General features: G+C 38.4%; 1 protein-coding gene across 2 annotated transcripts in view; it reads right to left on the minus strand.

Annotated features, from left to right (window-relative positions):
- Positions 1 to 945: 945 nt before the first annotated feature.
- Positions 946 to 24,056, minus strand: part of LOC117511041 (transducin-like enhancer protein 4) — a 151,446-nt gene continuing 128,335 nt past the window's right edge. For both annotated transcript variants that reach the window (XM_034170987.1, XM_034170986.1), the window contains exons 19-20: positions 2,904 to 2,980; positions 946 to 1,225 (exon numbers count right to left, since the gene is read on the minus strand). In XM_034170987.1, coding sequence (XP_034026878.1) covers positions 1,118 to 1,225; positions 2,904 to 2,980 — 185 coding nt within the window. In that variant the 3' untranslated portion in view covers positions 946 to 1,117. The remainder of the gene's footprint in view (positions 1,226 to 2,903; positions 2,981 to 24,056) is intronic.

Raw genomic sequence — 24,056 nt, forward strand, 5'->3', positions numbered from 1 at the left:
TTTCTGATACGTGAGTGCAGATGACCTATGGTGAACTGGGTAGTAAATACTAGCTGCCATTACAAGCAATAAATAATAGTTTACGAGTGTTGAAAACCAAAGCGTTTGTCTCTATAAAAACGTTTGAAAGACATATCGGTCGGGCTCTAGTTTTAAGAATCCAAAACAATGGAAAAGGTAAATTCATATAATAAAAGTGAGAGGTTCATGGTATCTCCAGTTAAGTATTTTAGAGGATTACCAGTTTAGCGTGATCACAGTTAACTTTTCAGTTGGCAGATTAGTGGTTATCAAAGCTAATTTTAAGGTTAGCTGCGCCCACCATGGGGAACTTCCCAAAATGAATTCCCTAATGTCCCATTCATGGTTACGGTCACAATACACTTGAGAACAAAAGCAAAAGTCCAACATGTTTTTGATTTTTGTGTGACAGAAAAGCCAGCAAGATGAAATGGAATAAGAAGCAGGGCAGCAAAAGGCACTGTTATTTCTACAAACCAACACAAATATAAGCCACCACGATGTGAACGTGCACCCCCTCCCCCCATCCCCAACCTTTCATTGAAATGCCCAAAAGTCCAAGCACACAATCCTGCCAGTGAATTCAGGCCAGGTCAACCTTACAGCTCCAATCAAACAAACTGTCGGAAAAGATCCAGTAGAGTCTGAACCGAGGGAGCACAACCGAGATCAAAAGTCAGTCAGCGATGAAGGCAACCTTGTTAGTTTGTTTCCTTGGTGCTCACGTCGCCAAAACATGCAGGCTCAAAATGTGTTGGAATTATCCACCCAAACAGAAAAATGAAATATATTAACAGACAAAATGATATACACCATGCTGGAGATCTTATGCACTGAAAGGACATAATCCACTGGCAGTTGTGTTGAAATCAATGTAACACATATTTTGTTGCAGTTGCAACTTTTACAAATCTTTATGTAAATGGAGTCACCCCCCACCCCCCCAATGTTTGGTTCTGCTTGTACATTTTTATCCCTACCAAGCCAAGAGGTCAAAAGGTCACAGTCCATGAAAGAAAGAGTTTGGTTTGTTCCATTCAAGTCATTTTTATACACATTAACATTTGTACATAGCTGACAGAGAAAGATGGGCCACCTAGTAGATGACCTCGTACACAGTCGCCTTCTTATCTCCTGAGCCGGTCACTATGTATTTGTCATCTATGGAGATGTCACAGCTCAGCACAGAAGACGACTCCTTTGACTGGAAGGACAAAAGCACATGAATGAAAATGTAAAAAAAACAAACAAAATAACAAAACCCATACATATAATGCATCCAGAAAGTATTCACAGCGCTTTGCTTTTCCACATTTTGTTGTTACAGCCTTATTCCAAAATGTATGAAATTAATTTTTTTCCCTCAAAATTCTACACACAATACCCCATAATGACAATGTGAAAAATCACATGTACATAAGTATTCACAGCCTTTGCCATGAAACTCAAAACTGAGCTCAGGTGCATCCTGTTTCCACTGATCATCCTTGAGATGTTTCTACTGCTTAATTGGAGTCCACCTGGGGTAAATTCAGTTGATTGGACATAATTTCGAAAGGCACACACCTGTCTACATATAAGGTCCCACAGTTGACAGTGCGTGTCAGAGAACAAACCAACCATGAAGTCAAAGGAATTGTCTGTAGACCTCTGAGACAGGATTGTCTCGAGGCACAAATTTGAGGAAGGTTACAGAAACATTTCTACTGCTTTGAAGGTCTCAATGAATGTAGTAGCCTCCATCATCTGTAAATGGAAGAAGTTCAGATCCACCAGGACTCTTCCTACAGCTGGCCACATGTTTAAACTGAGAGATCAGGGGAGAAGGGCCTTAGTTAGGGAGGTGACCAAGAACCCGATGGTCACTCTGCAATGCTCTAGCATTCCTCTGTGGAGAGAGGAGAACCTTCCAGAAGGACAACCACCTCTGCAGCAATTCACCAATCAGGCCTGTATGGTAGAGTGGCCAGAAGCCGGAAGCCACTCCTTGGTAAAAGGCACATGGCAGCTCACCTGGAGTTTGCCAAAAGGCAGCTGAAGGACTCTCAGACCATGAGAAACAAAATTCTCTGGTCTGACGAGACAAAGACTGAACTCTTTGGCGTGAATGCCAGGCATCATATTTGGAGGAAACCAGGCACCATCCCTACAGTGAAGTATGGTGGTGGCAGTATCATGCTGTGAGGATGTTTTTCAGCAGCAGGAACTGGGAGACTAGTCAGGACTGAGGGAAAGATGAATGCAGCAATGTACAGAGACATCCTTTCAGTAGGACAATGACCCTAAGCACACAGCCAAGATATCAAAGGAGTGGCTTCAGGACAACTCTGTGAATGTCCTTGAGTGGCCCAGCCAGAGCCCAGACCTGAATCCGATTGAACATCTCTGGAGAGATCTGAAAATGGCTGTGCACCAATGCTCCCCATCCAACCTGATGGAGCTTGAGAGGAATGGACAAAACTGCCCAAAGATACATGCACCAAGCTTGTGGCATCATATTCAAGAGGACTTGAGGCTGTAACTGCTGCCAAAGGTGCATCAACAAAGTACTGATGTGTGAATACTCATATGCATGTGATTTCTTAGTTTTTTTATTTTTTAAAAATCTGCAAAAAAAAACTTTTCATATTGTCATTATGGGGTGTTGAAGTAGAAGTTTGAGGGTAAGAATGAATTTACTCCATTTTGGAATCAGGCTGTAACATAAAATGTGGAAAAAGTGAAGTGCTGTGTATACTTTCTGGATGCACCGCATAAGAGAACACATACATTTATGTCACACTGAGAATATATGCGAGTGTTAAATAATGACTCGTTACTTCATATAATAGTATTCTGAAGCGGATGCTGGTGGTCATCCATGTTTGTTATTCCCCAGTTACCTGGAATATGCTGGCTCCATACGGGGTTCTCCATGCATTCAGCAGATTGTCCTTTCCTGTGCTCACAAACCACTTCCCTGCAGAGGACAGCAAACATTAGGCCATGCCAAGAACAATCTTCTGTTGTACATTTTAAGCATGTCTCTTCTGACTTAGTAATTTAGTTTTATTTTATACCAGCAGTATACCAGTGCATCAACACCCAGGGGTGAGATGAAATTTGTGATATACACCAAGCCCTAACCTCCACCTGCCAAAAATGAAGCCTTAACAGAAATGAAAATTCCAGTTCCCTTCATTTCCATGAATGAACTTGAGGCTGGCTCCAAAAAGAAGCACATTCCTATAGAAGCCCATGTTAAACTGTCTAACTTTAGAGGAGAAATAGATAGTTTCCACCTCCATGACAACTGTATGGGTGAGGGGGGTGAATTTATTTTATAACTCTTCACTTCACGATGTTTTACGCCATAAAGGTATGCATAATTAAGGGCACGGTCGCTTTGAGTGACAGTGTTTGCCATTAGCCAACTCCAGACTCCTAAGGTTCAACCAGCATTGACCAATGTATGGTTTATACAATACTGTAATCACATTACATTTGTCTGTAATGCAGTAATGTTAAGGTGTTACTGTTGCAACTTCAGCAATCACACTACAATTCCCAAGACCACACACAAAAATATAATTTCTCTTGAGCGCAGCATAAACAGCACTGCTACTGCTAACGATGATTAAGCTCACATTGATGTTAGAGCATGGGAGGACTTTGATGGTGTACGTTCCAATGGAAAGTTCAGTAGACAGTTATTTCATGTTTCCGTGGAATAAAAGTCATAAAGTTCCATTTAAATTTAACTTCAATTTATTTCATTCATATAGCGCCAAATCACAACAAAGCTGCCTCAGTGCACTTCACACAAGCAAGGTCTAAACTTACCAACCCCTAGAGCAAACATAGACGTGACAGTGGTAAGGAAAAACTCCCTCTGATAATATTGAGGAAGAAACCTCAAGCAGACCAGACACAGAGGGATGACCCACTGCTTTGGACTTTCTAACAGTTTCAAGGTTGTTACAAAGTATTACAAAGCTGAAGGAACAGAAAACAAGAAATCAAAACAACATAAAAAATATAACGCAATGCTAAAATACCATCAGCCATATGAGCATGAGGAGGTGATGGTCTAATGGTTAGGGCGTTGGGTTTGAGACCAGAAGATCCTTGGTTCAAATCCCAGCCTGACTGGAAAATCACTAAGGGCCCTTGGGCAAGGTGCTTAATCCCCTATTGCGCCCGGTGTGTAGTGGGCGCCTTGTATAAGATAAGATAAAACTTTACTGATCTCACAGAGGAGAAATTCACATCGGGGCGAATGTGAGTCTCATATATATACATACATACATATATATATACATACATATATATATATATATATATATATATATATATATATATATATATATATAAAATGATGCATTTATTGTTATTTACATTAATTATTAAGATTTTATTCTCTTATTTGCAATTTGTACATGTTCAATAAAGCCCTCTATCAATCATAAACAATATTTACATTTTAACGGCATCTGCAGGAGTGCATGCGTGTGTGTAGAAATGAGCTTTTGATGAGTGGAAGTTAGCTTTAAGTTAGCAGAAGTTAGTGTGCATGCTGACGTCCACAAAATGTCTTATAAATGACTACAAACGTATCAGGTTACAAAATCTGTGTTTTCAGTTTTAGAAGTGTTTACTTCTCACAAGCTTTTACATACAATCCCAATTCCAATGAAGTTGGGATGTTGTGTGAAATGTAAATAAAAACAGAATACAATAATTTGCAAATCCTCTTCAACCTATATTCAAGTGAATACACCACAAAGACAAGATATTTAATTAAGTGAAAAGCAGCTGGTGCAACACAGAAGTAAGTGCTGAGTAGGTTCAGCACCTATTTCTGTGATGCACCAGCTGCTTTATTGTTTTTGTGGAAATATTTGCTCATTTTGAAATGGATGCCTGCAACATGTTTCAAAAAAGCTGGGACAGTGGTATGTTTACCACTGTGTTACATCACCTTTCCTTCTAACAACACTCAGTGTTTGGGAATTGACCACTTTGTGAACAACTGCATGAAAATATAATCCAACAGTTTAAGAACAATGTTTCTCAATGTTCAATTGCAAGGAATTTAGGGATTCCATCATGTACAGTCCATAATATAATCAAAAGATTCAGAGAATCTGGAGCGCTTTCTACACGTAAGCGGCAAGGCCAAAAACCAACATTGAATGCCTGTGACCTTTGATCCCTCAGGCGGCACTGCATTAAAAACCGACATCATTGTGTAAAGGATCTTACCGCGTGGGCTCAGGAACCCTTCAGAAAATCATTGTCAGTTAACACAGTTCGTCGCTACATCTGCAAGTGCAAGTTAATACTCTACCATGCAAAGCGAAAGCCGTACATCAACAACATCCAGAAACACCGCTGCCTTCTCTGGGCCCGAGCTCATTTGAAATGGACAGACGCAAAGTGGAAAAGTGTGCTGTGGTCTGATGAGTCCACATTTCAAATTGTTTTTGGAAATCATGGACGCCGTATCCTCCAGAAAAAAAAAGGAAAAAGACCATCCAGATTGTTCCCAGCGCAAAGTTCAAAAGCCAGCATCTGTGATAGTATGGGTTAGGGTTAGTGCCCTTACCCATATGTTATGTGTGTTAGTGCCCATGGCATCTGTGATGGCACCATCAATGCTGAAAGGTACATCCAGGTTTTGGAGCAACACATGCTGCCATCCAAGCAACGTCTTTTTCAGGGACGTCCCTGCTTATTTCAGCAAGACAATGCCAAGCCGCATTCTGCACGTGTTACAACAGCGTGGCTTCGTAGTAAAAGAGTCCGGGTACTAGACTGGCCTGCCTGCAGTCCAGACCTGTCACCCACTGAAAATGTGTGGCAGATTAAGAAGCGCAAAATACGACAATGGAGACTCCGGACTGTTGAACAACTGAAGTTAGACATCAAGCAAGAATGGGAAAGAATTCCACCTACAAAACATCAACAATTAGTGTCCTCAGTTCCCAAACACTTGAGTGTTGTTAGAAGGAAAGGTGATGTAACACAGTGGTAAACATACCACTGTCCCAGCTTTTTTGAAACGTGTTGCAGACATCCATTTCAAAATGAGCAAATATTTGCACAAAAACAAAGTTTATCAGTTTGAACATTAAATATCTTGTCTTTGTGGTGTATTCAACTGAATATAGGTTGAAGAGGATTTGCAAATCATTGTATTCTGTTTATTTACATTTTACACAAAGTCCCAACTTCATTGGAATTGGGGTTGTAGTATATGACAAAGACGTTATATTTACACACAAATGAAAAGGAGTTTGCAACTACTTTGACCAGTCTGTGTGTGACGTCACCACACACACTAACATCCGAAAAATGTCATGAACATCAATTCAGAGGTGTTATCAGGTTCCAGAAGCAGCTTTTTCAGTTTAGAATGTTCCCTGTGAATTTGAAGACTCTGGCAGCAATAGGATTGGACTTATGCTGAGCACATACAGACAGACAAACGGACAGACACACAGACAGACAGTTGGCCAGCCGGAAGCAAAGTCTTCGCAATACCCGAAGGCCATATTTGATGGCCTCAGGTAACAAGGTGCAATTGTTGAGATGGCCACGCAAGCATGTACGCCGCATGCAGTGATCATTCAGTGCCCTGGGGTGCAGGGCCAGTGTTCATTGCTCATGCCATCAATGGGCCTGTCACCACGGCAACATTTATTCCAATGTCAAACTGCAGTGTGCTGCAGCAGCTTCAGGCATGGCATCTCATGGTCAGTTCAGCGTCTTGAGGTTTGCAGCTGTCAGTCTTGTGCAATGTCATCAGTACCTCAAGTAGAGAGAAAAAAGCAGAATCAGTCGACCAGAAAAAAACACAGCTAAGGTATAGTTCACCAGTAGTAAATTGACAGGGAAGCAGAGAGAATACTAAGGTAATCGTCGGTAGCTAGCCCTAAGCTTCACTAATAGACCCAGAATTTAGATAAAGGGGAGGGTCATTGAGGGCAGCAGAGAAGATTATTAGAGCCAGGCTGCCAACCATTGGTGAACTGACAGAACAGTGCTGCTTGTCCAGGGCGAGAAGGATAATCAGGGACACTTCACATCCCTTTAACAATCTTCCAGGGAGCATCTTCATATGCGTTATCCCATGTCCTTTGTTTATTTATTGGATGTGTATACACAGATACAGAGACAGTTATCAATAGGTTAAAAAAATATCACTATCACACAAATTGGACTTGTATTCTGTGCTTTATTCTATGTTTTTCTCTATTTCATTTCATTTCATTTATTTATTTATTTCATGCATTTAAAAGAAAAAAAAAAAAAAACAGAAAAGCAGAAATAAAGCATCTCCATTACCAGAATGAAAAGGAGCAGAGAGAAGAGCAAGTCTTATATTTTCTGCCCCCTTTTACAATACAATCTTTCAATATCCAGCGTCATTTTTCAACATTATTTAACAGATTGTATTTCTTTAACTTGTCACATACCACTGACTTATTTCATAATTATGACCATTATTAAATAGATTACATCTCTGACAGGTTACATTTTTAAACTTAAAACATTTTATACATTATTAACAAATTACTTTTTTTTTTTTTTTTTACTTCCTTACAGCCCACTAACTTATTTTATAGTTTCATACTTACTTAATACATCTAGTTTAATACGTTTTTTAAATAATTTAAGCGACCTTAATTCTTTAATTTCTTTGTTGAGATTGTTCCATAATTTTACACCATTTACTGCAATACTCCGTTCTTTTACTTTGGTTCTGTATCTTGGTTTTCTAAAGACTTCTATTCCTTTCAGTTTATAACTACTTACTCTTTTCTCAAACATATTTTGAATGTTTGTTGGTAAAGCATTTTTATTAGCTTGGTACATTGTTTGTAATATTTTCAAATCGACCAAATCACAAAATTTAAGTACCCTGTACTTAATGAACAATGGATTGGATGGATCTCTAAAACCACTGTTGCTAATCACCCTTAAAGCCCTTTTCTGCAGAATAAACAAAGGTTGTATATAAGTTGTATATGTTGATCCCCAGATTTCTATACAATAAGTAAAATATGGGAAAATCAATGAATTGTACAATGTTAATAAACCATAACTATTTAATGAATACTTTACTTTATGCAAAACAGCAATGGCTTTCGCTATTTTTCCTTTTATGTAATTTATGTGTGACTTCCATGTAAGATCTTCATCAATTATGACTCCTAAAAATTTCATTTCTTTTACCCTTTGTATATCCATTCCATCTATTTGTAATGACACATTATTTTTTTTTTTTGCTCTGTCATTAAACAATATGAAATTTGTCTTATTAATATTTAGTGACAGTCTGTTTATATCAAACCAATGCTTAAGCTTTTCCAATTCTGTTTTTATCACTTGTGCTACTTCCTGTATATCTGATCCAGAGTAAAACAGCGTTGTATCATCAGCAAATAAAATGCTACCAAGCACATTAGATACATTCACAAAATCATTGATATACAAAATAAACAGTTTGGTTCCAAGTACTGATCCTTGTGGTACTCCATAAGCAATATTACACAATTCTGATTTGATATTATTTATCTGAACAAACTGTTTTCTGTTTTCTAAGTAGCTTTTTACCCACTGATGTGCAATACCTCTTATTCCATATTGTTGTAACTTGTGAAGCAATCTTGAGTGGTCAATAACATCAAAAGCTTTTTTCAAGTCAATAAAAATACTTACAAAATAATCCTTATTTTCTATTGTTGTTGATATTTTCTCTATTAATTCCATAATTGCCATAGCTGTCGAATGTTTTGTTCTGAATCCATACTGAGCATTATTTAAAATATGTTTCTCAGTGAATTTATCCAACCTTGTCACAAAAACTTTTTCCATAATTTTAGAAAACTGTGGAAGCAATGATACTGGCCTGTAATTAGAGAATTTATGTTTGTCTCCATTTTTATATAATGGGACTACCTTGGCAATTTTCATTTCATCTGGAAAAATCCCTGTTGACAGAGACAGATTGCAAATATAAGTAAATGGTTCAATAACAGTTTCTATTATACTTTTTACAGTCATCATGTCTAAATCTTCATGGTCAGTTGATCTTTTGCTTACACAGTTTTTTACAATATTTCTTATTTCATCTTTTTCCACATTGTCCAGGAAAATACTATTGACCGTATTTACAAGTGTATGTAATGTATCTTCTACTATTGGTTTATTTCCCACCAGACTTGATCCTACATTTGAAAAATAATCATTAAACCCATTTGCCACTTCTTTTATGTCATATATCTCTTTATTTTCTTTGACAAAGTAATTTGGAAAAGTTGCTTTCGCTCCATCACTTTCAATCACACTTTTTATAATTCTCCATGTTGCCCTCATATTATCTTTACTCTTATTTAATTGTTCACTATAATAATCTTTTTTTTGTTTCCTAATTATTGTCAATAGTTTATTTTTATATTTTTTGTATCTGTGTTCTGTTTCCTTTGTTTGCATTTTTTAAAAGCACCTGTATAAATAGTTTTTCTTTGCACAAGCATTTTTTATTCTCTTTGTCAGCCATGGTTTATTTACTCTTTTCTTACTAATTTCTATTAATTTACAGTTTTATTATATGATTTCATCAATATTTTCATAAATGAGTTATATGCTACATTAACATCACTGACATAAACTTCTTCCCAATTTTGATTTTTAAGATCATATATTAATGCCTCTAAGGCTTTTACTGACTTGTCTCTTTTAAAGTTTATAACAGTTTTTTTTCTTGTACCTATTTTTATATTTAAATATTGAAAAAACTGGTAAATGATCACTAACATCTGTCATCAAGATCCCATTCCTGATAATTTCATCTGTTCTATTTGTAAATATATTGTCGATTACCGTTGCACTTTGCGATGTGATTCTGGTTGGTTTTGTTATCAAGTGGAATAACCCCAAACTATACATTGAATTCACAAAATCACTTATTCTTTGGCAACTGGAGCTCTCTATGTTAATGTTAAAGTCTCCACATATAAAAAGTGTTTTGTTTTTAATTTGATGGAATAACTCTATTATTCTATCTGTAAATTTCACAACACAAGTGTCTGGTGCTCTGTATACACAACTGATTAAAATATTTTTAGATGTTTCATGTACAAGTTTCACTGTTACAATTTCTATGATGTCATCCACAGTTGTCATTTCTTCTACAATTGTACATATCAGATCTGCCTTTATGTATAGAGCAACACCACCGCCCCTTTTATCTCTTCTGTTCACAAAATACAGCTCATATCCCTCTATTTGAACATCATTCATGCAGCACACCGATATTTCATTCTGTGACAGCATCTGTGATGGTTTTTAGTGAATGACAATAAAAACGAATCTAAGTCATAACGCTCCATCGGGTTTAACGGTGGTTAATTAAACAGCAACAGACCTCTTAAATGTTGTAAAAGTGCAAAAATGGAGAGAGAGAGAGAGACAGAGAGAAAACCCGGTAAGTTGTATGAACTTACCCTGACCTACAGATGGAGTTCTAATAGCTCTGAAAAATTTAGACAGGTACTAAACTCACCTGAACTGGACTGAAGAAATCACTAGTTTCAACAAAACGGCTCTCAGCATGACTGTGACATTTCAGAGGCCAGAATAAAAGGCTGAACTAATAAGAAAAACTAAAAAGAACTCAAAACATTCTAATTGCTTTGACGGTGAATGCCAGAGCATCCGAAAACAGGTGAGACATCTGTCATACCTAAAACATTATCAGCCTGAAGACACAGTCCTCGAAGCTAAATACCGTGAGACATTAAAAACCTTCAAGTGTACAATCAAGAGCAAGAAAATAAACCATAATAACCAAATTATACACCATACTGAAGACTCGAATAGCTTGAGCACAACCAAACACAAGAGTCACTCTGACCAATCCAAAATGGACTGAACTTCAAAAACATTTACAGTGAAATACAATTAAACCAAAAGCAGAATAATATAAGAAAAAACATCAAAACTTTGAAACAATTAAATACAACCAAAATCCTCCTGATTACCCCGTTTCAACAGCACAATTGCCACAAAAGTTAAAATCACTAAACCCAAAAGCATGTGGTGCCATCAACATCAGAGCTGAGATGTTGAAACACAGCAGCAGTCCTTCATTCATTCAAAAAAACAAAACTGTTCAATCTCATTCTTAGGTCTGGCTGTTTCCCTTACATCTGGAATCAAGGGATTATTACTCCAGTTTACAACAATGGAGACAAATTGGACCCTAATAGTTACAGCTGTATCTGTGCCAACAGTAATCAGGGGAAATTATTTAGCAGCACAAATCACAAATCACAGCAAAGCTGTCTCAAGATGCTTCACATGAGTACGGTCTAACCTTACCAACCCCCTGAGTAAGCACACAAGTGACAGTGGTAAGGAAAAACTCCCTCTGCTGATGTTGCGGAAGAAACCTCAAGCAGACCAAACTCAGAACGGTGACACACTGCTTAGGCTATTCTTACAGTTAGCTTTTTTTTTTTTTTTAATTTACCAAGCTGAAGAAACAAGAAAGAATAGCATAAAAACAAAGTGCATTATTGAAGTGAGCATGTAGTCTCTGGCCCCATAGGCTCTTGCAAAGTGGTGTAGGGGGCACAATCTTCCATATAATTAAATCTATGTACTCAAACTGTCAGACTTTGGTGTCTTCTGTTATGTTTTTTATTTATTTTATACATGCCCCCACCGCATGTATAAATTCCAGCCCAATCTTAACCACCAGGAAGGATTCAAAGAGTCACATCCAAAAACTATGAATTGTCAACAATCTTCTGCACTGACAAACTCCTCATCACTGACATGCAACAGCTGGAGGAGGAAACTCCTGGTGCAGGTTAATGGGGCTCACCTGTATACTTATCTTGGTCTCATCAGTACTTCATCAGGGAGTGTCTGCATGGCAGTGAACACTCAAAGAAAAAGCATGCAGAGGACAATGCTATAACAAGAAAACCTCACAATTACAATCTGATGCTAAATATTTGCCAGTATAATCCAGGCTATTGCACTATATGGAAGAGAGCCGTGGGGTCCACTCAGTATTTATGACTACATGAAGCGGGGCGAGCATCCAGCTGAAGTCCTTCATGCAGAATTCTGTCAAACTATACTGAAAATCCAATTGAAAACACTCAATAATGCATGTAGGGCAGAATTAAGTTATTTCTCATTGGCTTTAGCAATTTAAAGGAACATTAAAGGGACTCCACCTAAAGTAAAACTGTGTTCTCTCTCTCATACACACACACACACACCAATACCAGGGTGCTGCCATACAAGACCCTCAGAGTCAACAGGAGAGCTGCCTCCATGCTCAGAGGCCCTATCCCCACTCACAACAGACTGTTCACACCTTTGTCCTCAAGCCAGAGGTACAGAAGTGTGAAATACAGAACAAGACTAAAAAACTCTTTCTGCCCCTCTGTCATCAAACTCCTGAACAGATGACAGGAATCACAACCATGGACTATCTCATCACTATACATTTTGTACACACTTGCATTTTGCACAACTGTGTTGTACATTCCATTGTAGGCATCAGACACTTTGTATATACAGTTGTATGCAAAGGTTTGGGCACCCCTGATAATTTTCAGCTTCAGTTAAATATATCACATAGCAGACAAACAGTGATATTTGAGAAGTGAAACAAAGTTTATAGGATTTACAGAAAGTGTGAAATAATTATTTAAACAAAATTAGGCAGGTGCATAAATCTGGGCAACCCAACAGAAAAATTACATCAATATTTAGTAGATCCGCCTTTTGCAGAAATAACAGCCTCTAAATGCTTCCAATAGCTTCCAATGAGAGTCTGGATTCTGTTTTTTTGGACCATTCTTTACAAAACATCTCAGGATTGTTGGTTTCCGAGCATGGACAGCCCGCTTAAAATCACACCACAGATTTTCAATAATATTCAGGTTTGGGGACTGAGATGGCCATTCCAAAATGTTGCACTTGTTCCTCTGCATGAATGCCTTAGTAGATTTTGAGCAGTGTTTCTTTGTCGTTGTCTTGTTGAAAGATCCAACTTCAACTTTGTCACTGATTCATGAACATTGTTCTCAAGAATCTGATGATATTGATGAGAATCCATGTGACCCTCAACATTAACAAGATTCCCAGTACCTGCACTGGCCACACAGCCCCACAGCATGATGGAACCACCACCAAATTTTACTGTAGGTAGCAAGCATTTTCTTGGAATGCTGTTTTTTTTTCCAGCCATGCATACTGCCCCAATTTTAGTTTCATCAGTCCACAGCACCTTATTCCAAAATTAAGCTGGCTTGTCCAAATGTTCTTTAGCATACCTCAAGTGTTACTGTGTAGGCTCTCAGTTGTCCAGGTGGTTTCCATAGTAGAGAAGCTTGAATCTTCGACTGGACTGGGTTGCTTGACGCGAGGGCGTTTCGCTTCAAATCGCAGAAGCTTCCTCAGTTGAAATTCTTGCTCTGGTAGTCTGACTTCTGTCTGACCCTTGTCGAGAAGAATGGTCAGACAGAAGTCAGACTAACAGAGCAAAAATTTCAACTGAGGAAGCTTCTGCGATTTGAAGCGAAACATCCTCGCATCAAGCAACCCAGTCCAGTCGAAGATTCAAGCTTCTCTACTATCAATACCTCAAGCGACTCTGTTTGTGGCGTGTATGCAGAAAAGGCCTCCTCTGCATTACGGCATCATACAGCATCTCTGTGTAAAGTGCACTGTATAGTTAACATGCACAGAGACACTATCTGCAGCAATATCATGTTGTAGGTATTTGGAGCAGGTCTGTGGGTTGACTATGACTGTTCTCACCATCCTTTGCTTCAGGTTATCTGAGATTTTTCTTGTCCTGCCACTTTGGGCCTTAACTAGAACTGTGCCTGCACTCTTCCATTTCCTCACTATGTTCCTCACAGTGGAAACTGACAGCTGAAATCTCTGAGATAGTTTTTTTGTATCCTTCCCCTAAACCATGATGTTGAACAATCTTTGTTTTCCAGTCATTTGAGAGTTGTTTAGAGGCTCCCATGTTGCCACTCATTAGAAGAGATACAAAGAGGAGAAACATTTGTAAATGTGGCCACCTTAAATACCCTTTCTCAAGATTGGATTCACCTGTGTAAGGAGGTCAAGGGTCAATGAGCTTACCAAACCAATTTTGTGTTCCAAACATTAGTGCTAAATGTATTCAAATCAGTAAAATGACAAGGGTGCCCAAATTTATGCACCTGCCTAATTTTGTTTAAATAATTATTGCACACTTTCTGTAAATACTAGAAACTTCATTTCACTTCTCAAATATCAGTGTGTTCGTCTGCTATATGATATATTTAACTGAAATTTCTGATCCAGACAACCAATGATTTATAAAGGACAATCATGCAAATTATCATGGGTGCCCAAACTTTTGCATACAACTCTCAGATATTTTTAGTGATTTTTCAGACTGGCAGGGGTTTGAACCAAGGATTCTCTGGTCTCATGCTTAATGCTTAACCACTAGACCATTACCGCACCCAAAAATGTAATGCCTTACTTCTTTACTGTCTGTGAAAAGTAACTCATTACATTATTGGTTACTATTGTGTTAGTCAAAAACAGATTATAACCAAACCTGAAACCCATGTACACGACACACAAGCCAAGTTCATATTGTTATAAGGAAGTGCTGGTCTGTCTCTGTCTGTCTCTCTCTCTTGCTCTCTCAAATTCAAATGTGCTTTATTCGCACAATTTTGAGTACAGTGTTGCCAAAGTAAAACTGTTGTCCTTTTGACTGCTCCCATCTGTTTTTGTTCTTTTTTTTTTTCTTGTTAGGGGTCACCACAGCGGATACAGCCAGATCTGCATTGCTATTTGGCACAAGTTTTATGATGGACGTAACTCCAGTTTTACCTGGAGAAACACACACACAGGCGCTGGTGTTCCAAAGAGGTCTCCCATCCAAGTACTAACCAGATTCTGCAGTGATTAGCTTCTGAGATCTGACGGGATCAGGCTTACACTGGGCAGACCGGCTGCTAAAATAAACAGTAAATAAATAAATAAGCATCCAGGGTGTATCCTGCCTCGCGCTCTATGACTGCTGGAATAGGCTCCAGCCCCCACGACCCTTAATTGGACTAAGCGTTTGAAGATGAGTGTGAGCATGTATAAATAAATAAACTGGGCAAGTAAAAGAACAATACAATACAAATACAGCAATGTGAGTGTGGTGTCCCCAACACAAACAATGTTGGGGACATTTGATTACAAATATCTGGAAAAATAGCTTTGAACTTCAGCTCGTTTGTTAACTTTGAGATGGGGGCCTGTACGGGTTGCTGCCTAGGTCACGCAGGGTCTTGCCCATGCGCTACCTTCTTACCCATTTACACATTGGCTGAGACTTAGAGAAAGCACGGCCAAACTATTTATAGCCACAACATTGCTGCCACAGTTTAAACAATATGGAAGACAACTGTTAAATGTGCAATAAAATGGATTTTAAAAACGCCCCAGTAATCCAACCATCAACATGGCAAAATTATTGTAGACAGGATCAAAACTGTAAATTTCTATGAGCATCACACACACGCGCACACACGAAATTATTTTGATATTTCGAGTTTAGTTCCACTTAACAGAGCTCTTGTTTAGCGTGGACAGTCTGAGAGATTGACTACTTTGCATTCAAGACAACTGAAGCAGTTATTTTTTCCTAAACATCAATGATGCTCATCTCTTGACTCTGTTATTGTCTCCTCTGAGCAAATAGGCTCATTAATCAACTGAAAATTATTTAACATATAAAGTAATTCAGTCCTCTGTATGCAAAGATAAAGTCTGCTGAAGATATAATTTGATGCATACTGATACACAGCTCCTTGCTGTTTTGAAATGTCTGTGTGTGTCTGTGTGTGCATAAGTTGTGTTTTCATCATTTTACAATTTATATATATGTATATATACAACCCCTGGCAAAAAATATGGAATCACCGGCCTCAGATGATGTTCATTCTGTTGTTTAATTTTGTAGAAAAAAAAAGCAGATCACAGACATGACACAAAACTAAAGTCACTTTAAATGGCAACTTTCTGGCTTTAAGAAACACTATAAGAAATCAAGAAAAAAAGATTGTGGCAGTCAGTAACGGTTACTTTTTTAGACCAAGCAGAGGAAAAAAATATGGACTCAATTCTGAGGAATAAATTATGGAATCACCCTGTACATTTTCATTCCCAAAACTAACACCTGCATCAAATCACATCTGCTTGTTGACACTGACCCTATATCATGAAATTGACCCTATGTGTCTTTTTGCAAGGAATGTTTTCAGTTTTTGTTCTATGGCAAGATGCATTATCATCTTGGAAAAATTTCATCATCCCCCAAACATCAGAAACGTGCCCAAAATATCAACATAGACTTGTGCATTTATTGATGATGTAATGACAGCCATCTCCCTAGTGCCTTTACCTGACATGCAGCCCCATATCATCAATGACTGTGGAAATTTACATGTTCTCTTCCGGCAGTCATCTTTATAAATCTCATTGGAATGGCACCAAACAAAAGTTCCAGCATCATCACCTTGCCCAATGCAGATTCGAGATTCATCACTGAATATGACTTTCATCCAGTCATCCACAGTCCACGATTGCTTTTCCTCAGCCCATTGTAACCTTGTTTTTTTTTCTGTTTAGGTGTTGATGGCTTTCGTTTAGCTTTTCTGTATGTAAATCCCATTTCCTTTAGGCGGTTTCTTACAGTTCGGTCACAGACGTTGACTACAGTTTCCTCCCATTCGTTCCTGATTTGTTTTGTTGTGCATTTTCGATTTTTGAGACATATTGCTTTAAGTTTTCTGTCTTGATGCTTTGATGTCTTCCTTGGTCTACCAGTATGTTTGCCTTTAACAACCTTCCCATGTTGTTTGTATTTGGTCCAGAGTTTAGACACAGCTGACTGTGAACAACCAACATCTTTTGCAACACTGCATGATGATTTACCCTCTTTTAAGCGTTTGATAATCCTCTCCTTTGTTTCAATTGACATCTCTCGTGTTGGAGCCATGATTCATGTCAGTCCACTTGGTGCAACAGCTCTCCAAGGTGTGATCACTACTTTTTAGATGCAGACTAACGAGCAGATCTGATATGATGCAGGTGTTAGTTTTGGGCATCAAAATTTATAGGGTGATTCCATAATTTATTCCTCAGAATTGAGTGAGTCCATATTTTTTTCCCTCTGCTTGGTCTAAAAAAGTAACCGTTACTGACTGCCACAATTATTTTTCCTGATTTCTTATAGTGTTTCTTAAAGCCAGAAAGTTGCCATTTGAAATTACTTTAGTTTTGTGTTATGTCTGTGATCTGCTTTTTTTCTACAAAATTAAACAACTGAATGAACATCCTCCGAGGCCGGTGATTCCATAATTATTGCCAGGGGTTGTATTACAATTTTATTTTTATCTCTATTTATTATTATTATTAGCAGCAGCAGCAATGCCCAATGCATTAGGTGAAAGGAGAAAAAAAAAATCCTGCGACCATATTATATTATTCAGAGAATGAACTGTTTGAATGTACTGTTGCTCAGCACTCTGCTGAAGCAAGCTGAAGAAATGAAAACATCATTGATCAAAATACATGTAAGATCAAAACCAGCGATATAATTAAAAGAATTATAATTGTCTTTCAGACCATCATCATCATGTTCATTCTCTTGTTCACTATCCAACAAAGCTCATACATTTGGGTCACAGCCGCTGTGAGTGAAAGCAAGTGTGTTGACAGTCTTTTTTACATTTAAAGACACACAGGTTAGGTGAATTGGAAACATTATAATTGTCCAGGTCTCCCTTGCAGAAGAGATCTCAATCTCAATGGGACTAACCTGGTTGAATAAAGGTGAAAAAAAAAAAAAAACCTTCCGCTAAGAATGTAATAAAGTCACCTGTGTTTATTTATTTGTCTGTCTGTTAGCAGGATCACATCAAAACTACTGCACGGATTTTGACGAATTTTTCAACACAGATACGTATTAGGCCATGGAAGACTCGAAGACTCCATTAAATTTGGGAAGTAATTTGGATCAGCATCCGGATTCGAGATCAAGATTTTACTTTATATAGGCTTTGAAGGATTACGTCAAAACTACTTCACGGATTCTCACATTTGCACCACGGACAGATATTAGGGCATGTACCTGATCCGGATCCACATTGGCAGATGTGAGAAATCTCGGATTCTAATCCAATTAGATTTGTTCTGATTGGTTAATTGTGTGATATTTCCGACCATAAAATATCGCATTGATGGTGGCAAAATATTCAACTGTTTCACATTTGATGTATTACTCGGCGCCCTGACCGCGTTGCTGCACAGATGACAATAATGGCGCAGTCAGCTGGAACAACGACAATGCAGAAATGGGTGGATTTAATCTATCATACAAAAGTATTGATGTGGACTCAATGCAGTTGATGAGATGGAGAAATCTGTGGGTCTGCTCACAGAATTTCCAGTTTGGCATGAAGACGCTGTTGCTACGATAGGCATCGCTGACTGAATTACTTACAGAAAACTAAAGCGTGCAAACGATGGAATTGGATTAGAATGGCTTGTTGTGTCTGATGATTTGTCGATGCTAATGCTGGATTTTACAGTCGCAAATGGGTTGCTGCTGACTTTACCCGAGCGCCCTCCAGTGGGCATTTTCGGCCGATGAAAACAGCGCCGAACGCAATACAAATACATGTAATTTGGTCACTTTTCAAAAGGACTCAGACTCGTCAGTAAAGTCAATTTAATGAATAATGGTTCATTTCAGCTCAGTCTGGTGTATAAATCTCATCGTTCCAGGCAATGAGAGCGATCGGCTGGCTGATAGAAGCAAGTTAGAGACAAAACAAAATCAGCTGATTTCAACAGACAATCAATGCAGCCTTAGCGCATTTTCATGGGGCAGCCAGTCGTGGAAGTACGAATTCTCGCCTTCGGATTCGCCACTTTGCCGGAAGTGACGTGTCTCCGCGGCAACCCATAGAGTTTTACCGGTGACGTGTTAGCTCTTGCTGCTTATGTGTTGATGCTGTGGTCAGTCAGACTATGCTATAAAGCTCAGTCTTTTTTTTTTAATGAATCTGTAATAATATGGGTTGTTGTGAGGTTAATCCTCTGTAAAGTTAATCTAAGACGTGTGCACTATTTGTGTTGAAGGACATTATTGTGACATAATTTTAAATGCTAACGGTGTTAGCATTTGTAGTGGTTAAGTATTAGTAGCTTCATGGTGTTAGGTCATTAATCCGCAATTACTGAGGAAATAAACAGGTCAGAATTTTTTAATGATCATACCGAAGCAGAACTATTATGACAACCACTGCTCAGTATCCAAAAATATGATTTAACTAGAAGCACTCGGAGAGTGCAACCTCCGCCAAGGCCATAGGGTCACTGACGTCACATGGAATACCCTGTGGCAGAGACTTATTCCACGTCGTTTCACGCATCTACCGTCATGTTTCAGATTCAGTGGTTAAACCCTTAGATCTTCAGCAAATGTATTTATAAAGAGAACCTGCATGAACTACACAAGTTTTTTTATTTTCTAAAAAGTTTATTCAATGAGGAGAAACAAATGTTAAATTATTGTTGTGTCGTAACTTCATTTTTGTTCAGCCTTTGTGACCCGGCTTCATGAAGTTAGATGCAAAAATGTTGAAATTGGCCCTATCCTGCAATGATAAAGAATCCTTAAAAAATTAGTGGATCCGGATCGTGTTCCGGATCACCAAAATTTAATGACTTCTAAGTTAGGCCAAGATACACCCCTGGTAAAAATTTCATTGAAATCCGTTGAGGATTTTTTGAGTAATCCTGCTAACCAACCAACCAACCAACGAACAAAGGGACGCGACTGAAGACATAACCTCCTTGTCGGAGGTAATGAACACCTGAACCGAGATTAACCTGTTAGCTGAGGTTGTCGGTGTTTGAGGGTGGATCCTAAAACCTGGACACATCTCAGAAACATTACATAAATATTATGCAGATTAATGCATTTTATGACATTTGTCTATAATTAAAAATGATATTATGCAAGATGTTTTAAAAGCAGTAATTTAGTCCATTTTAGGAAGGATATAGTGCAGTTTAAAAAAAAAATGTAGTCATTTTTGTTTTGCTGCTGACCGGGTTATGGCCGGAAGCAAAACGATTACTCCATTCTTAAAATTGCACTTTATTACCCAATTTAAAACATCTTCGACAATATTAGTTTTAATTATAGACAGACGCACCATAAAATGCATTAATCTGCATAACAAGTAATGTGTCCATTTCCAAGATGTTTCTGAGATGTCTCCGAATGTTTCTGGGTTTTAGGATCCACTGTTTGGGCTTCATTTGTTCTGGCCAAGTTATTCACAGTGTTACACATGCTTCACCTTTTTACCCATATATGGGCTGTGGACACACACACACACACACACACACACACACGTTAGGCACTTCATACACTCGCCGGCCACTTTATTAGCTACACCTTGCTAGTACTGGGTTACACCCCCTTTTGCCTTCAAATCTGCCTTAATTCTTCATTGCATAGATTCAACAAGGTGTTGGAAACAGTCCTCAGAGATGTTGGTCCATACTGACATGACAGCATCACACAATTGCCCATTCAACCAGTCTGTCCATTCTCCTCTGACCTCAACAAGGCACTTTCGTCCATACAACTGCCGCTCATTGGGTATCTTCTCTTTTTCAGACCATTCTCTGTAAACCCTAGAGATGGTTGTGTGTGAAAATCCCAGTAGAACAACAGTTTTTGTAATATTCATGTAACCCAAGTTCCATGTAGCTATAGTTATCTAGAGTGGGTAGTACAATGGGACCGGGCCTGAGTTCGTTGATGAACTGTTTTATGTTTTATTACCCTTTAATTTACCTCTTTTTGAGTTTTACCAAATCTTGATTTCTGAGTTTTCCTAATAAAATTAATAAGGACACCATACAACGGTACTTTAAATGCAATAATCCTTGTACAGGTATTTATTTACACAATTGAAGAAAGAAAAAAAATACATTTTTTTGTAAAATAAAAATATAAACAAAACTAAAAATGTTATAACTGAAAATGTGCAAGTTGAACTGAGGTTTCTTCTGCTTTCAAGTTTTTTCTCTTTAGTAAACAACAAAAAAATCTTTTACACTTTTATATGAAATAAAACTTTCTTTATGTTCTTGAGCTGCACCAAAATAAAGTGACCTGTCTTTTTATTAAAAAAAATAAGTATCTTGCAACTTTCTTTAAATAAAATAAAAAAAAGTACTCTTGAATTTTGGCTAGAACCCTAAAAATATATGCCAAAAAAAAAAACTCAATAACTCAAAATCATCAAAAAAAAAAAAAAAAAAAAGACGACACTCTGGCTCACGTCACTTGTTCTGCCCCTTTTTATGAAAAGACTTGGGATTGGCTGTTAATTCAGTAAAATCCAATAGCAATACTTAAAACAAACTGACTGACATTAAATTTGTAACAGGTTAGATTGCACAGACTTTTTGCTCAAACAAACTCATATTCTCCTAAATTCTGGATTTTAAAGGACCATTGCACATTTTTATAAATATGTAACTTAACTTTTAAACAGTACATATGTTATTTATGCAAATGTATCTAATGCACCTTTTAACCAGTTTTAATATCATGAACTTTTGGTGTGTCCTACATGTGTTACTGATTTTATGTACTGTAGTCAGTGATTTTAGACAGGACTACACCCTCCCCCTTCTGAATGTGTAGATGTCCTCATCACACCTTTTCTCACTTTGACGTGTGGCTCTTTCGTTCATTCCGACATCCTTTTGAACGTTTTAGGTTTTTGTCTCGGTTCAGGGCCAGTTTGATCTGGTGGGTTTAGCTTGAGTTGAATGACCATACCATGATGCATTATGGTCACTGGCTCACTAGATGGGTAACCAGGTTTGTCATAGGTCAAGCTCATGGCTATGTCAGGATATGTCATTCAAAGTGCATATTAAACAAATATGTAGGACTGCTTTTTTGCATTTACGCAATATCTCTAAAATTAGAAAGGTCTTGTCTCAGAGTGATGCTGAAAAACTAATTCATGCATTTATTTCCTCTAGGCTGGACTATTGTAATTCATTATTATCAGGTTGTCCTAAAAGTTCCCTAAAAAGCCTTCAGTTAATTCAAAATGCTGCAGCTAGAGTACTAACGGGGACTAGAAGGAGAGAGCATATCTCACCCATATTGGCCTCTCTTCATTGGCTTCCTGTTAACTCTAGAATAGAATTAAAAATTCTTCTTACTTATAAGGTTTTGAATAATCAGGTCCCATCTTATCTTAGGGACCTCGTAGTACCATATCACCCCAATAGAGCGCTTCGCTCTCAGACTGCAGGCTTACTTGTAGTTCCTAGGGTTTGTAAGAGTAGAATGGGAGGCAGAGCCTTCAGCTTTCAGGCTCCTCTCCTGTGGAACCAGCTCCCAATTCAGATCAGGGAGACAGACACCCTCTCTACTTTTAAGATTAGGCTTAAAACTTTCCATTTTGCTAAAGCTTATAGTTAGGGCTGGATCAGGTGACCCTGAACCATCCCTTAGTTATGCTGCTATAAACGTAGACTGCTGGGGGGTTCCCATGATGCACTGTTTCTTTCTCTTTTGCTCTGTATGCACCACTCTGCATTTAATCATTAGTGATCGATCTCTGCTCCCCTCCACAGCATGTCTTTTTCCTGGTTCTCTCCCTCAGCCCCAACCAGTCCCAGCAGAAGACTGCCCCTCCCTGAGCCTGGTTCTGCTGGAGGTTTCTTCCTGTTAAAAGGGAGTTTTTCCTTCCCACTGTAGCCAAGTGCTTGCTCACAGGGGGTCGTTTTGACCGTTGGGGTTTTACATAATTATTGTATGGCCTTGCCTTGCAGTATAAGGCGCCTTGGGGCAACTGTTTGTTGTGATTTGGCGCTATATAAAAAAAAATTGATTGATTGATTGATGGCTGGTTTTGGTTCTCTCTCAGATTTTCGGACAGTGGAGGACTTTTCACTCCCACTTCTTGCACTTTTAACTGATTTTTCACTTCTGACTCGGGTTGAAGAGGGTGAGCTTGCTCTCCCTTCTAAAACCTGATCTTCTACAGAATCATAATTTGTCTCTTGGGCATCAGAATCCATCACAGCAGATGTATCACCTATGGAAGATCCTTCACTCTCTGATTCTATAACTGGTTGAATTTCCTCCTCTTCAGAGCCTTCACCGTCTTCTTCAGAGCTTTCCTCCTCTTCAGAGCTTTTACGGTTCTCATTCTCTCGTGAATCTGGGTTTGGTGATGCATTTTGTTTCCTGATCTCATCCACAACAAAACCTTGAGGATTCTGGACAGTATCAAATTCTGTATCTGATGACACAGTGTCACTTTCTTCAACTGGATCAGTAGGCTTAGTTCTTGGACATGGCCGAGGATGTTGTGATCTGGTGACAGGTCTCTGAGTCAGTCCTGCAACATCTGGAGGGTTAGACTTCCTGACCAAGTAACCGATGGGCAATAGATGGTCTTGATGCAAGGTTTTGACTATACCTGGACCAAGTTCTGGTTTAACGTTGTACACTGGCAGGTTAGACAATTTCTCCACAACAACATACGGTGTCGATTTCCAACGATCTTGTAGTTTATGCTTGCCTTTTTGCCCCACATTCTGGACGAGGACTCTGTCACCTTTTTCCAAAGGTAAATCTCTCACTCGATGGTCATAGTAGGCTTTGTTTCGCAGATGACTTTTTTGTGGCAGCATCAGATGCCAATTGGTATGCTTTCTGTAACTCTTTCCTCATTCTGGCAACGTATTGCTGGTAGGAGGATTCACTTTCACCATTTGGTGAAATTCCAAAGCAGATGTCAATGGGGAGCCTTGCTTCTCTTCCAAACATGAGACAATATGGTGAGTATCCAGTGGCATCATTTTTTGTACAATTGTACGCATGTACAAGGTAGGTGATA

The sequence above is a fragment of the Thalassophryne amazonica genome, chromosome 5 (assembly GCF_902500255.1).
Source record: "Thalassophryne amazonica chromosome 5, fThaAma1.1, whole genome shotgun sequence".
NCBI lineage: Eukaryota > Metazoa > Chordata > Actinopteri > Batrachoidiformes > Batrachoididae > Thalassophryne > Thalassophryne amazonica.